This window comes from Pocillopora verrucosa, chromosome 2 (assembly GCF_036669915.1).
Source record: "Pocillopora verrucosa isolate sample1 chromosome 2, ASM3666991v2, whole genome shotgun sequence".
NCBI lineage: Eukaryota > Metazoa > Cnidaria > Anthozoa > Scleractinia > Pocilloporidae > Pocillopora > Pocillopora verrucosa.
Window position 1 is genome coordinate 12078326 of NC_089313.1, and position 12017 is coordinate 12090342.

Here is a 12017-nt window from a genome sequence, read left to right on the forward strand (position 1 = left end):
TTTTAAAACATCCATCTTGAATTAAAATAGAGCAGCTTTACAGGCCCTATAAACTTACTGGGAATAATGAAGATTAATAAATCAGAAAAACGGTATAGTTTTACCTCAACTGGACAAGGACAGCATCAAAGTCAGTCCAGGGGGAATGGCAATATTGCTGGTCATGGCTTGATGCTTCAGAAATGGAGGGCAAGCAGTGGTTGTAACCCGGGAGGGAAGGTTGGTTGGAGGAAGAGAAAAATTTTGATTTGAAAACTTTCTAATAATTACCATTTGTTATCCCTTTGTGTTTTTGTATCTAAGAATTTATGTTTCGATATTTTCTGAGGATCACTCTTGAGTACGTGTACGTCCCTGTCCACATTCGATTCACCGCCATTTACACATTAAATTTAGTACAACAAAGATGAACAATTATCAAGAAGAGTACCATGATTTATTAGTGGGAAACAGGTCAATGGATTTGCACAACACTGATAAATCCCAATAATTTTCAATAGCTTATTTCAGTAGTTGAATTATCATGCGACCATCGAGTATATTTTTCGTCTTTCCTTCGGGATTCACTCTCCAGCTGCTTAGGGAGGTAATATGCCATTTTCCACTGACAAGGATAGACAACTACACACATGAAGAATATAATTCACAGTAAAACACAGGCATTATTACTTCTGAAGAGACCATTATGTGTATACATCTAGCGCTACTTGAATGGCTTAGTTTTCTCTGTGATTACGAGCAATGAAACGATAAATTGACTGATAATAACATTATCGTAAAATTTTATGGGAACTAATCACCCCTTCAAATATTACGTTTAGTTAACCTTTGATCACAGCTGAAACTATCTTAATATGACCGAGGTAATTACTTTTCCCTCAAAATCGTCTTAGGAGGTATCGCCTCAACACAATTGTTACTCTGTTGTAAACTAGTCCCTAAACGACTTGATGACGTCATTCGCCGTTGAAACACAGTGTCCAATCACAGATTACTTTCCGGTGCCCCCGCGTAAACATTTGGAAGCCTCGACTGCATTCTGGGAGCACTCATGCCGTCTCGCGCTCGTGCTCCGTCCTTCGCGTCCATGTTCCTTCGATTATCTATGTTATTAATCGTTTTGTTCTCTAGTCCGTGATCTGAGAATGGCCTTCGGTAAGCATGAGTCGTCGCCACTGGTAAGTCCATCTGCTCTTTTACGCTCGCCATAGACTAGAAAATGAATTTTGGGTATACGTCAAGGAAATTTCGAAGTGCAAAGAAGGTCTCACATAGTGAAAATTTTCCATCGGTTAATAGACTGACAGACTTACGAAAAAACACCAAAAGCGTATGCAAAACCACTATTGTTTGACTAAGACATAGAGCTACTTTTAAAAGAAAATGTTCGAGTTAGGGAAAGAAAGTAATGATTTGGGATATGTGGTTTACCCGGTTTAATAAACCAATTTTACGTGAAAAGTTAACGTTATTACATCGCTAAATTCAACAATACTTGATCTAGGTGTCACAACGCGTTAAGACAGTGACTGCTGTATTTAAAATGTTGAACGATTTCGTCAAGTCAGATTTTCGATTTTTGGCCGGCTCCTAAAGGGTGTTTATAGTGCCAGGGCATGGCTAGAAAGTATTGCTCGACCGGTGCCGATTGAGGATTTCTTTTTTTTTTAAGAGCGCCTTTTTGTGTTTGGGCTTCAGCGTGTGTTTGGTCCGGTGAGACGTTAGAGAATTCAACCTGACAATGACGCCGTCATTAACCGGTGCACCCACCGTGCTCTTGTTGACCTCCCGCCTCAGGTTGTTACACCTCCTCTCGACCATTAGGAACATAACGGACACCACGATCCCTCCTGCCAGGACAATGAACACGCCCGCCATATGATCCAATGAGATACTCATGGGTGTGCTGCTTGCTTTAACTGTGGAGTCTGTGCACTCACTGCGACGGTCCCACCACTTTTTTTTGAGTTTGTCGACCACACCTTCCTCGCGGAGCTGGGGAACAACAAGCAACGACAGATCAAAACAACCAAATTTCCTGTTTTTTTTTTTGTCTTTTTCATCCCTAGCTGGAGTGATCATCGTGTAACTTTTCTTTGTCTTTCATTCCTCTTCTTTTCTTTCTTTTCCCTTTTTTTTTCTTGTTTTCATTGACCCATATATTGTACTTTCAAATGTGATTAACCCTTTAACTCCCATGAGTGATCAAGGCATAATTTCTCCTTACATTATCAATACAATATCAAGCAGACAAGTGATGAGAACGAAGAAAAATATTAACAAGGGGATTATCAGTTGATCCAATACCAAATGCTCCGATCTAACATCATTAGAGTTATATGGCAGACAGTAAGGAGAATTACTAATAAGATCTTGGGAGTTAAAGGATTAAAATACAAATTTTCAGTATATATTTTTACAACTGTAATGAAGTAAGTCGAACTCAACAGCTGGACGGTGCTATACCTTGATAAAACATCAAATTCTCACAACTAATTTGCAAGGAATAATATACCAGTTATAAGGGAGAATTAAGAAGTACGTCTTGGTGGCTTAAGGATATTTGAAAACTCGTTAAGAATTACCTGAAGAATAGCGACAGAAAATTGGTTCGTCAGTTCTGAGTTCCTTTGAAGTGCAATACCATAACTTTTGGCCTCCAATAAATTCTCCAACATCATTGTGTTACATGGTTCCCTGCTGTTGTAGTAATCTAGGTAGGGTCCGTCTGTCAGGTAGGCAAAGCCACCCTCTCTCACTTTTTGAACTCCTTCCTTTGTGGAATTGACAAATGTGGCTTCACTTTTCATTCTGTTAAACATCTTTTCATAAATCTCCACCTCGGACTGACTGAAGAATGTGTACAGAGATCCCCCGTTTAGCACACCGTAGTCAATCTCTTTCTGGTTGGCCAGGTCTGACAGAGAGTTAATACTTCTTTTTGTGTTTTTGGCTGAAAAAAATGGCCGAAGATTTTAGAATTAGGGCACGATCTTTACTGATTACTAACCGGCGTGATACATTCCCACGTTCAACATATAGTTCACGACATTTTTCAGACAAACTTCGCAGGAATTACAGTAGAAAACGCACAACATAATGCGCCAATCAATTCGAAGCTTAACTCGGCATCCCCCCTGGGCAACCCGAGTTCATGCCCAGGAATTTGAATTTTGCCTGGCTGGGGTGGGGAATGTGAACTGAAAGTATCAAGTCTTTCCAGCGGAATACAAATGTTATATCTTTGAAAATGGAGTTTTTTAAGGTAAAAGTTCACTTTCGCGAGCACATGGCTCAGAAGGTCCACAAGGTCAAGGTTTTAGAGCTTGGTCAATGTACAGAAAGTCATGCACAGTAATTGATTTTGCTTTTTACAAAAAATGGATGTGGCATTTGAACGTAATTCTTACTACGTGGGAAAGGGAATTTGAACAAGCCAATCTTCCAAAGTTCAAATGCCAGAGATATTGCCCGGGGGGAGGGGGAGAGATGTTGAAGCTTCGAATGGATCAACGCAGGACCATTTGACACTTTACTGTATAGAGTGCTTTTCGATTGAGTGCCGTACAACCAAACCAAAGTAATTACAAAAGCGAATCAGAAGAAAGAGAGAAGAGCCAATGAAGACTTAAAAATAAAAACAGGCAAACCGCCTAAACGGAGAGAGAGAGAGAGAGAGAGAGAGAGAGAGAGAGAGAGAGAGAGAGAGAGAGAGAGAGAGAGAGAGAGAGAGAAAGAGAGAGAGAGAGTGGTGCGAGTTTTCTAGACCAATCACAGAACCAAGTAAAGTAAAACCAATACAATCCGGCTGGATCACTTTCGACAATCAATTGAAAATTTCTTAAGGAGCGGAACTAATGACCATTTACGTCCCTACTGTTAAGTTTGTGCTAACAGATGCAAAATAACCAGCTGAATCTAAGATGAGAGGATTTTCGGTTGAAACGGTTGAAATCGAGAACATTAGCTGTCGAGGGTGACCGATGAGTTCTGACTAGATTAGCATACGATCTTATTTCTTGGAGGAAAGAATTCACAACATGACGGTCAATTCTGGTGCACAGACCGTCATCAAAGCAGCTTCTAAATTGTTTATTACCTGTAAAGTACGCAGCCAAGTTTGCAGTGTAAGTAGATATTAGAATCAGCGTAAAAAACCAGAATGCGCCGGCCAGCATCCTCCCTGAGCCAGACCTCGGTGTATTATCAGCACCTTGCTGCAAAATAGAACCAGCGGCAAACCACAGACTGTTGAACAAATTGAGTTCGTCACCATCTCCTTCGCCAGATCTTTCCGCCATCGCTCGATATCCATTAGGACTGAGGTGATCCAAACAGAACACGAGGAACGTGATGCCTATCACCTAGTAATAAGATTAAATCAACAGGAAATTGTCTGAAACGAATCGTTATAGCTTGCAAAAAAGTTTTTTGTGTTTGAGCTTTGATTAATCTTTACTTTCGCGTTTTTTTAGTTGATAATACAAAGGTTGTATCTGGATTACCTTTAGAAAAAGAAAAAGTCAAAAATTAGAACTCCTCCCACCCATATAAACTCATTTATATAACCCTTTACACCCTAACATCAGTATGCACATTCTCCATTCTGTTTTGTACACATTTCCTGAGGTGCTGAAAAGGAGAATTTGGTTAACAATCAAGAGCTTCTTTACTTGCTGATCATTTCCTTTATTCTGGTGACCTTAATATTTGATTCAGGGGTCAAGGAAAAAAATTAGATGCTATTCACTCCTATGAGTCAAAGGGATGAGGATACAAAAAGAAAGCATTTTTATTATTTTTTGTTCATAAAAAAAGCTTACCTATTGCGAAAGTAAGTTGGCTCAGAGTCCCACCATGACAAACTTTTAAAACAATTTTGAAAAATTTGCCCGTTATGAGAATATTATTGGTGTATTCGTCTTCATTTCAATCAGAAATAAGTGATACAAAGTCTCCCACTGGACTCAGCGAAGTAATACTCACGACGGCCAACGTAGAGAGCCAAACGTTTCTCTCAAACGGTTGTAAAAATACAAACAGGTTCACTTGTTCCTTTTCCTTCTGCATCAACAGACTGACTTTAAAATCCATGAAGGGCTTACTGAAGTCAACATCTAACTCTCTTACAGCAGAGATAGTGATTGCGCCAATAGCCACCTGTGCTCTCTGAAAAAACACATCATAAAAATAATTGTTCGAATTAGGAGGCAATTTACAGTCGTTCATCTAATTGTGAAAATCTGTCTTCCTTGGAAAAAGACGGTAACTGCACATTAATTGTGAATATTCTAAGACTTTCACAAGCGGTTTAACTAAATTTTTAATTGCGAAACAGAATCTTCGTCTTCCTGAGGAAAAATATTTCATTGCATTTTTGATACACAAAAACGCATAATTATTTCCTACTAATTTTATCAAACCTTCTCAACAATGTCTCCAATCAGTCCATTCCACTTTCCATTACGATTTTTAGAGCCCATTTTCCCATCTTTGTTAGTCATGAGAGTATATTGGAAGCCCATTTTCCTTTGAATTGCGTCAAGAAGGTCGATGCTGAATCCTTCATATTTTGGCTTTCCCTCGGTCTGGTTTGCTATTCTTATACAAAACGGTGAATCCTAGAAAGGGATTTTTTCATGTTGAGTAAGACTTGCGGGATGATTAAATTATTTATAGCGTGAAAAAATATTATTATACACGATTTTTGTCTGACACCAAAACTATTTTAATAACAAGATCGCAGACATACCAATAAGTGGTTGGTTGTTGTTTTTGCTGTTGTTGCTGTCTTAATGAAACACGCGTCAGTGCAAAATAAACACAACTAAATTTCGGCCATATTTGGAGGGTTTTGAAGTTCAGATATTCCCCTCCCCCCTCCCCTCAATCAAAAACATCTATACCCGTCTCTGATAATAGTTGCCGCTGGCAATCATTGATAAACATCACTCTCGTCTTTTTTGTCGTTGCAGTCATAGTCATAAATGTTATTACTGCTGTATACGAATTCACTTGTAATTTACTCTCACAACGGTTCGAGTTAATGTTTATCCTATTTTATCTCCCTCTTACTTCTATAGTAACAATTTTGAGCACACGTCCTTCCAAAGGCTTCCTCCTGTTTTTCTTGTTTTGCACTAAACATTGTAATTCCTCCCAGAAATCCCCAGTCCAGTCGATAGAGTCCTCCAAGCTGTCAAGTTGCACTGCTTTGTTAACTGTGTTTCCTTTGTTTGCGTTCCAATGACCAACCTGCTCAAACCATTCAGAAACAACATTAGTAGTTTACTAGTTTCAAATTATTAATTGAATGATTGCTTGCTGATTAGTGAAAATTGCCCATTTTGTGTTTTATTTTGCTCAGTGATCTCGCAACCGACCGTTTCAGATGAAGAAGTACTCTGACCAGACAACTGAAGTCAGAAGGAGAAAGACTGATCAGCACAGCGGAAGAGAAGCGGACCAGCAGGAAAAAAAGAAGTTGTGCGTCTGTGCGTCTGCGATTACCATTCGCACATTCAGCCTGTTCGATGATAGGCAGCGCCGTTGTAATAAAGCAGACAACTAGGAATCTCTTCCATGGTCATCACAGACCGACGGAGGTTGACGGCGATTGATCTAAGAAAAATTTTTCTTCCCTCTCAATCAACAGATGCAAATTCATCCGCGTTTCACGTGCTCCAGACAGTTTGCCCGTTCTTAATGGCTCTTTGTCGTGTTACTTTTTTTTTGGTTTGATTGGAAGTTGTACATATAACTATGTTGCTTTACATTCCATCGAACTAGTAAGCTTGTAGAAAAAATAGAGTTGCAATAGAGTTGTAAATGAGGAAATAATTACACGTAGGGTAGCTACCTGTTTTGTAGACCTGGAGCAAAAGGCTACGTTGTCCTTACTGTTTTCAAAGTGCCACCTCTAAAATTCTTTATGGTAAAACACTCACTAGACAATTGTTAAAGGGACTTACGTTGACCAATGCGGACTCTGTGTTACCGTCGTCATCTCCCCGCACCTGAACATTTATTATATCCAACCTCTCCACAAGTCTGCTCCTTGTATTGTTATCGAAGTCCACTAACCCGGTAATTCCCCCCAACTTCACCTGGAAATGTATTCTGGGAATTAATATTCTACATTATTATGCAACTGCAAAAAGCACAGTACAAATAACGCGCGAATGAAGTATAAACATCCTGCGATATATATTATACGGTTATTTGGACAGTTGGTTATTTTTTGCTGTAGACAAAACCTACTTGACCGGTCGGCTACGCGCGCCACGCTTTTCTATCCGCTTTACTTTTCCCGCCTTATGAGCAACGAGCAGTAAGACTAAGCAGAAAAAAAGCAGCTGGATCATAAATAATTTATTATTGGGCTGATCAAAATACGGCGCAGCTCGTAAAAATACTCAGCAATACTACACACCAAAACGTCTAATAAGGTTTAGAAATCTGATCTCACACACGAACGAGATATGACATTTAATCAATTAATTGTACATCACGCAATTAACTCTTCCTCTCCTGGGAGTGATAAGCATCTAATTTCTCCCAAAGGTATCACCCCTGAATCACACGTTAAGGTCTTGAAAATATAGGAAATTATCGCGAACTCAAGAAGCTATTGATTGTTGTAAAACTTATCCTTGTAAGTGCAATAGAAAATGTATAAGGAACAGTTTGGAGAACTTTCATACTGATGTTAGGGTGTAAATGAGACGGAAACGTTTCCCGTTCTTTACCACTTTAGTAGGGGTAACATCTGTCATCTAGAGAATTTTTTGTTTGGTCAATAAAATCTAGAACCTTCACAAATACTTTTGCGAAAGATAATTGCAAGAATTGTCATTTTCTTACCTTCTCGTTTAGATTGTTGAGCAGTTTTTTACTACTATCTTCAATTCTATACCCATCTGCGAAACAGTCTCTCAGGTGTCTTGAGATCCCTTTCGTATCTTGCTTAAAGGCTTCTACGACTGCGTAAATTGTATCATTGACCAATGCATACGTGATCTTGAGAAAATTGAATGATATAGATGATAAGTTAGCCATGATTTTAATGATTCGATTAGGTTCAAGCTTACTGCAAACGCCAGGACTAACCCTTTAGTACCTAAAAGTGACTAGCGTCTAATTTCTCCTTACAATATCACCCCGCATCACACATGAAAGTAATGAGAATATAGGAGATGGTCACTTATTAGAGAAGTTGTGGATTATGAAACAAATTCTCCTCATCAGCACCTCTGGGAATGTATAGGGAACAGTCTGGAGAATATACCTCTGAAATCTGGTTGGTGCTACTCTCGAGCTGGAATTTCCTTTTCAGATCTGTAGCCTTTCGGATATCTGTCAGGTTCACCTGGAGCCCAACAAGTCCTTTAAAACAACTTTTCGATATGTTACCTTTAAAGTCCTGAAGGAATAAGATAAAAGCATGTTGGTATCTGAGTTTCCGTTGTGGGATACCGCGCACATGTTTTTCTGTAAAGAACATCTCAGGAGAAGCGCGTTCCTTTCGTTTTCTTTTGCGTTTCAAGGTAACGGAAAGAAAAGGATAATGATTTGTCAGGTACATAGAGAAGCTTTATCGATCAAAAATGGTCAAAGAAGACAGTGAAAAGGAATAGGGTTTGGATCACAGGCAAAACATTTTCGACAAAAGACTTTGTTGGGTACTCTGGTTTTCACAGGTAGTTGAAAAAAATGTTTCATACCATGTTGAAAGTAAACCATCTTGAATCTTTGTTTATAGCTCCCAGACGTAGTGACTGGAACACATAAAAAAGTAACTTAATGTTTACATGAATTGATTACGGATGTACTGAAGTGAGCCTAAACCTAACATCGTGATTGGAAATAATTTTGCTTATTATGTTGCTTCGGCCTAGCTAACAGGAGAATTTGGCTAATTTCTCATCTTAGTATAACCCCGAAATAAAACATTAAGGAAATGATCTCTAAGCAGCGAAGCTCTTGATTGTTAAAAAAAAATTTTCCTTGTCCGCACCCTAAGAAGGTTTGATTATTAAAAAAATTCTCCTTGTCAGAGGAAAGGAAACGTATAGAAAACAGTATGAAGAATACGCATACTGATCATATGAAGGTGTCAGAAGGGTTAAAGCTCAAATGAAATGAGCACACATACTTAACAACAGACACAGCCAACACAATACTTACCATCTCAAGAATAGTGGCCAGATTCTCGGGTCTACAAATAACCAGTACGTAGTTTGCTCGCACTTTGGGCAGAACTTCGAGGGCGCGCTGCAGCTGGCTGTTGTCGTTAACTTGTAATTCAGGAATAGCTTCAACTCTAAACTTTTCCATTTCACGAGCTATTGAGTAAACCTGGGTAGCTACAGCAGAGTAATCGGCTGGAAAAAATTGGACGAATTGTTATGGTTATTGAAGAATAATAACACTTTCTTAATTAGATGTGGAGAAGCCACGCTAAGGCCCTGATAGAGCTATCTATTCTCTCTTCTCCTTTTCCCACAGGGTTACTTGAAATACCCTGACAAAGACAGACACGTATGTATTTCTTAAAATCCCCCGACTAAGACAGACTCCATTGATTTTTGACAACGTAGGAATATAAACTGATTAACCAGTCCTTCAACTAGGCTTTTCAGCGTCAATAAGAACAAATTGAAACGTTGAATAAAAAAGGAGTTTTTAAATCTCTAACTAGTTTGAGGCAGACGAGTTGGCTATGACCTATACAAAGTGCAGCCGAGGAATTGAACTCGGGGTGATTGAGGACAAATCCAGTGAGTAGCAGGGTGGAGGGCTTGAACCTGGGATCAACAGACTACAAGCCTAGCCTCGTGTATCACTCAGCCACCCTGCCTCATGAATCATTGATCGATATCGTGAGGCTTGGGTGTACATTTTGAGCTATCTTTGGCCAGTAACCAGAGGGATCCAGCATAGATTACTTAAAAAATTCAAGTTAATAACCATCTGCAAAGGAAACAGTACAAGAATTCGTAATGCATGTTAAAAATTAAAAGTTAACCTTCAAACACAATCGCTACTTTCTCTCTTGGAGTACTCTCTTTACCGATACAGAAATCAAGCAGGTCCACCATCGCACGGGAATACATCTCGTAAGATGGCAGTGCTGAGTAGAAAAAATCACTTGAAAAATCCTGAAGGACAGGTTTGAAGCTCAGTAACGGAATGGTGAGCACCTCAGCAAAAGCAAGCGAGTAGTGATCACCAAATGACAAGTCGAAGATTGCTATTGCACAACTCATCTTCTTTAAGTTTTCTAAAGAGAAAAAATAAACTATTTATGAGATAATAACTTTTAATACTACTCAGTGTTACTACTACTAATACTGCTGCTGCTACTACTACAACTTATTATTATTATTACTACTACTACTACTACTACTACTACTACTACCACCACTACTACTACCAATACTACTGCCACCATTACCAAGATTTCCACTCAACTCTTTTAGGAATCGTTCTATCTACCCTTAACATCATGATTTACAAGCTGGCTTATTTGATTGCTTAATCAAAAGACTGTCTACTTACAATGTAGCATGTTTCATAACTAAACAAATCATCGAATTACATCTGTCGAGCTGCACATATGCATGCATCATTACTAGTTCATCCTACCATATATCAACAGGTCCTTTGCAGAATTAATCTCGATCAATATCACATCAATGCATACATCGTTTGATTTCGAGTCAAAATTTCTTTGACATGTAGACTTGTTAATGACTTCCTCCAGCATCTTGGCGATAGATCCATCTCTTGGGTGGTAAACTGCACCTGAGAAGCAACAAATTAACGTTAGCTTAAGTGATATTTGCAGTTACACCACACATTCTTTTCTGTGAGCCAGTATTCGCGCAGAGGTAAATTCATTCTTGATCTAAGACTTAGATGCCAAGATTGGAGCGAACATCAATCTGAATTTGCCTTCTACTCTGTATGTAGTGCATAACTCCGATGTAAAGGCAGACGGAAAGCAAACCACAGTGGATCTACAGTAGCATCACGCAGACCATGATAGAACTACACTGCCTTTGATTAGGAGTGCTGGAGCTACTTTCAGGGGAATTTGAGCGGAAGTAGGCGAATATAGGGCCCATCTTGAATCCTTTCTCTCCGAATATAGGGCCCATCTTGAATCCTTTCTCTCCGAATATAGGGCCCATCTTGAATCCTTTCTCTCCGAATATAGGGCCCATCTTGAATCCTTTCTCTCAATTGGCATCCCCCTACTAACGAATGTTTTTGAAAGTGTATTGAAACTCAATCATGGTAATCAAAACGGTAAATCAGATCAGTGGTAGATATTACCAGGATACAAAGCCACGAACCTGTCATTAAGCGCAAGAAGAAGCAATTGGCCATGTTTGATTGGTTAATAATTTCATTTAAGGCGTGTCAAAGCAAAACAAACTCAAGAGGATGTGTCGAAATTTGTTCTATCAATAAGTAATTTTATTCCGGAGAGGATAATACAAATCCTCGTCGTTGAAACATTATTAGCGAACTTTTAAGGAATATATGCATACAAAAAACGTATTTCATGTGAAAGTATGGTTTCCTCAAAGAATAAATCAGTTTATTAAGACGTTTTATAAAACTCATGAATTTGAAAAGTGCGTGTAAAAATAAACTTCCGTCTAAAAAACCTATCTTGGTATCATTTTTTTCATAAGGTGAACTCCAACCTTTTAAGATGAATTAATTTTAACTTTAACCCTTACATCGAGCTTAAATTCAAGTAACTATGAAAGCCCACTCCACGAAATGTAAGCTATGAGTTTGGTGTAAAAACTGGCTTACCAATTGATGGTTTGTCTTCTTGAGTTAGGTCTACTCGCTGAATAAAATCAGTCAGGACCAGACAGACAGAACATAGGAAAGCTTGAATGGCTCTCATTGGTGAAAAGAGGTTTCAGGGCTTTGAACTTAACAAAGCCTTGAGGAGTAGGTAAGCGATGAAAATATGCTTTCTGCTTCGACCAAAT

At 38.8% G+C, this 12017-nt stretch overlaps 1 protein-coding gene across 1 annotated transcript; it reads right to left on the minus strand.

The window, feature by feature from the left end:
* Positions 1 to 435: 435 nt before the first annotated feature.
* Positions 436 to 12017, minus strand: LOC131791600 (glutamate receptor 3). Its single transcript, XM_059108946.2, has 15 exons — positions 11833 to 12017; positions 10648 to 10806; positions 10028 to 10282; positions 9187 to 9383; positions 8724 to 8777; positions 8288 to 8422; positions 7864 to 8019; positions 6972 to 7106; positions 6076 to 6255; positions 5424 to 5621; positions 4987 to 5169; positions 4100 to 4364; positions 2586 to 2953; positions 1771 to 1995; positions 436 to 1212 (listed from the first exon to the last, which is right to left on the minus strand). Exons 1-15 carry the CDS (start codon positions 11927 to 11929, stop codon positions 985 to 987), a joined length of 2835 nt encoding a protein of 944 aa, XP_058964929.2. The 5' UTR covers positions 11930 to 12017; the 3' UTR covers positions 436 to 984.

What these genes read in the sequence shown, in the direction of transcription:
- LOC131791600 (XM_059108946.2), bottom strand. Translation starts at nt 11,929, where the DNA reads ATGAGAGCCATTCAAGCTTTCCTATGTTCTGTCTGTCTGGTCCTGACT. An exon ending in TGGCCACTATTCTTGAGATG is followed by an intron (nt 8,778 to 9,186) that starts GTAAGTATTGTG and finishes TATGTGTTCCAG; the next exon opens with TCACTACGTCTGGGAGCTAT. An exon ending in TCAAAATTGTTACTATAGAA is followed by an intron (nt 5,622 to 6,075) that starts GTAAGAGGGAGA and finishes ATCCCTTTCTAG; the next exon opens with GATTCACCGTTTTGTATAAG.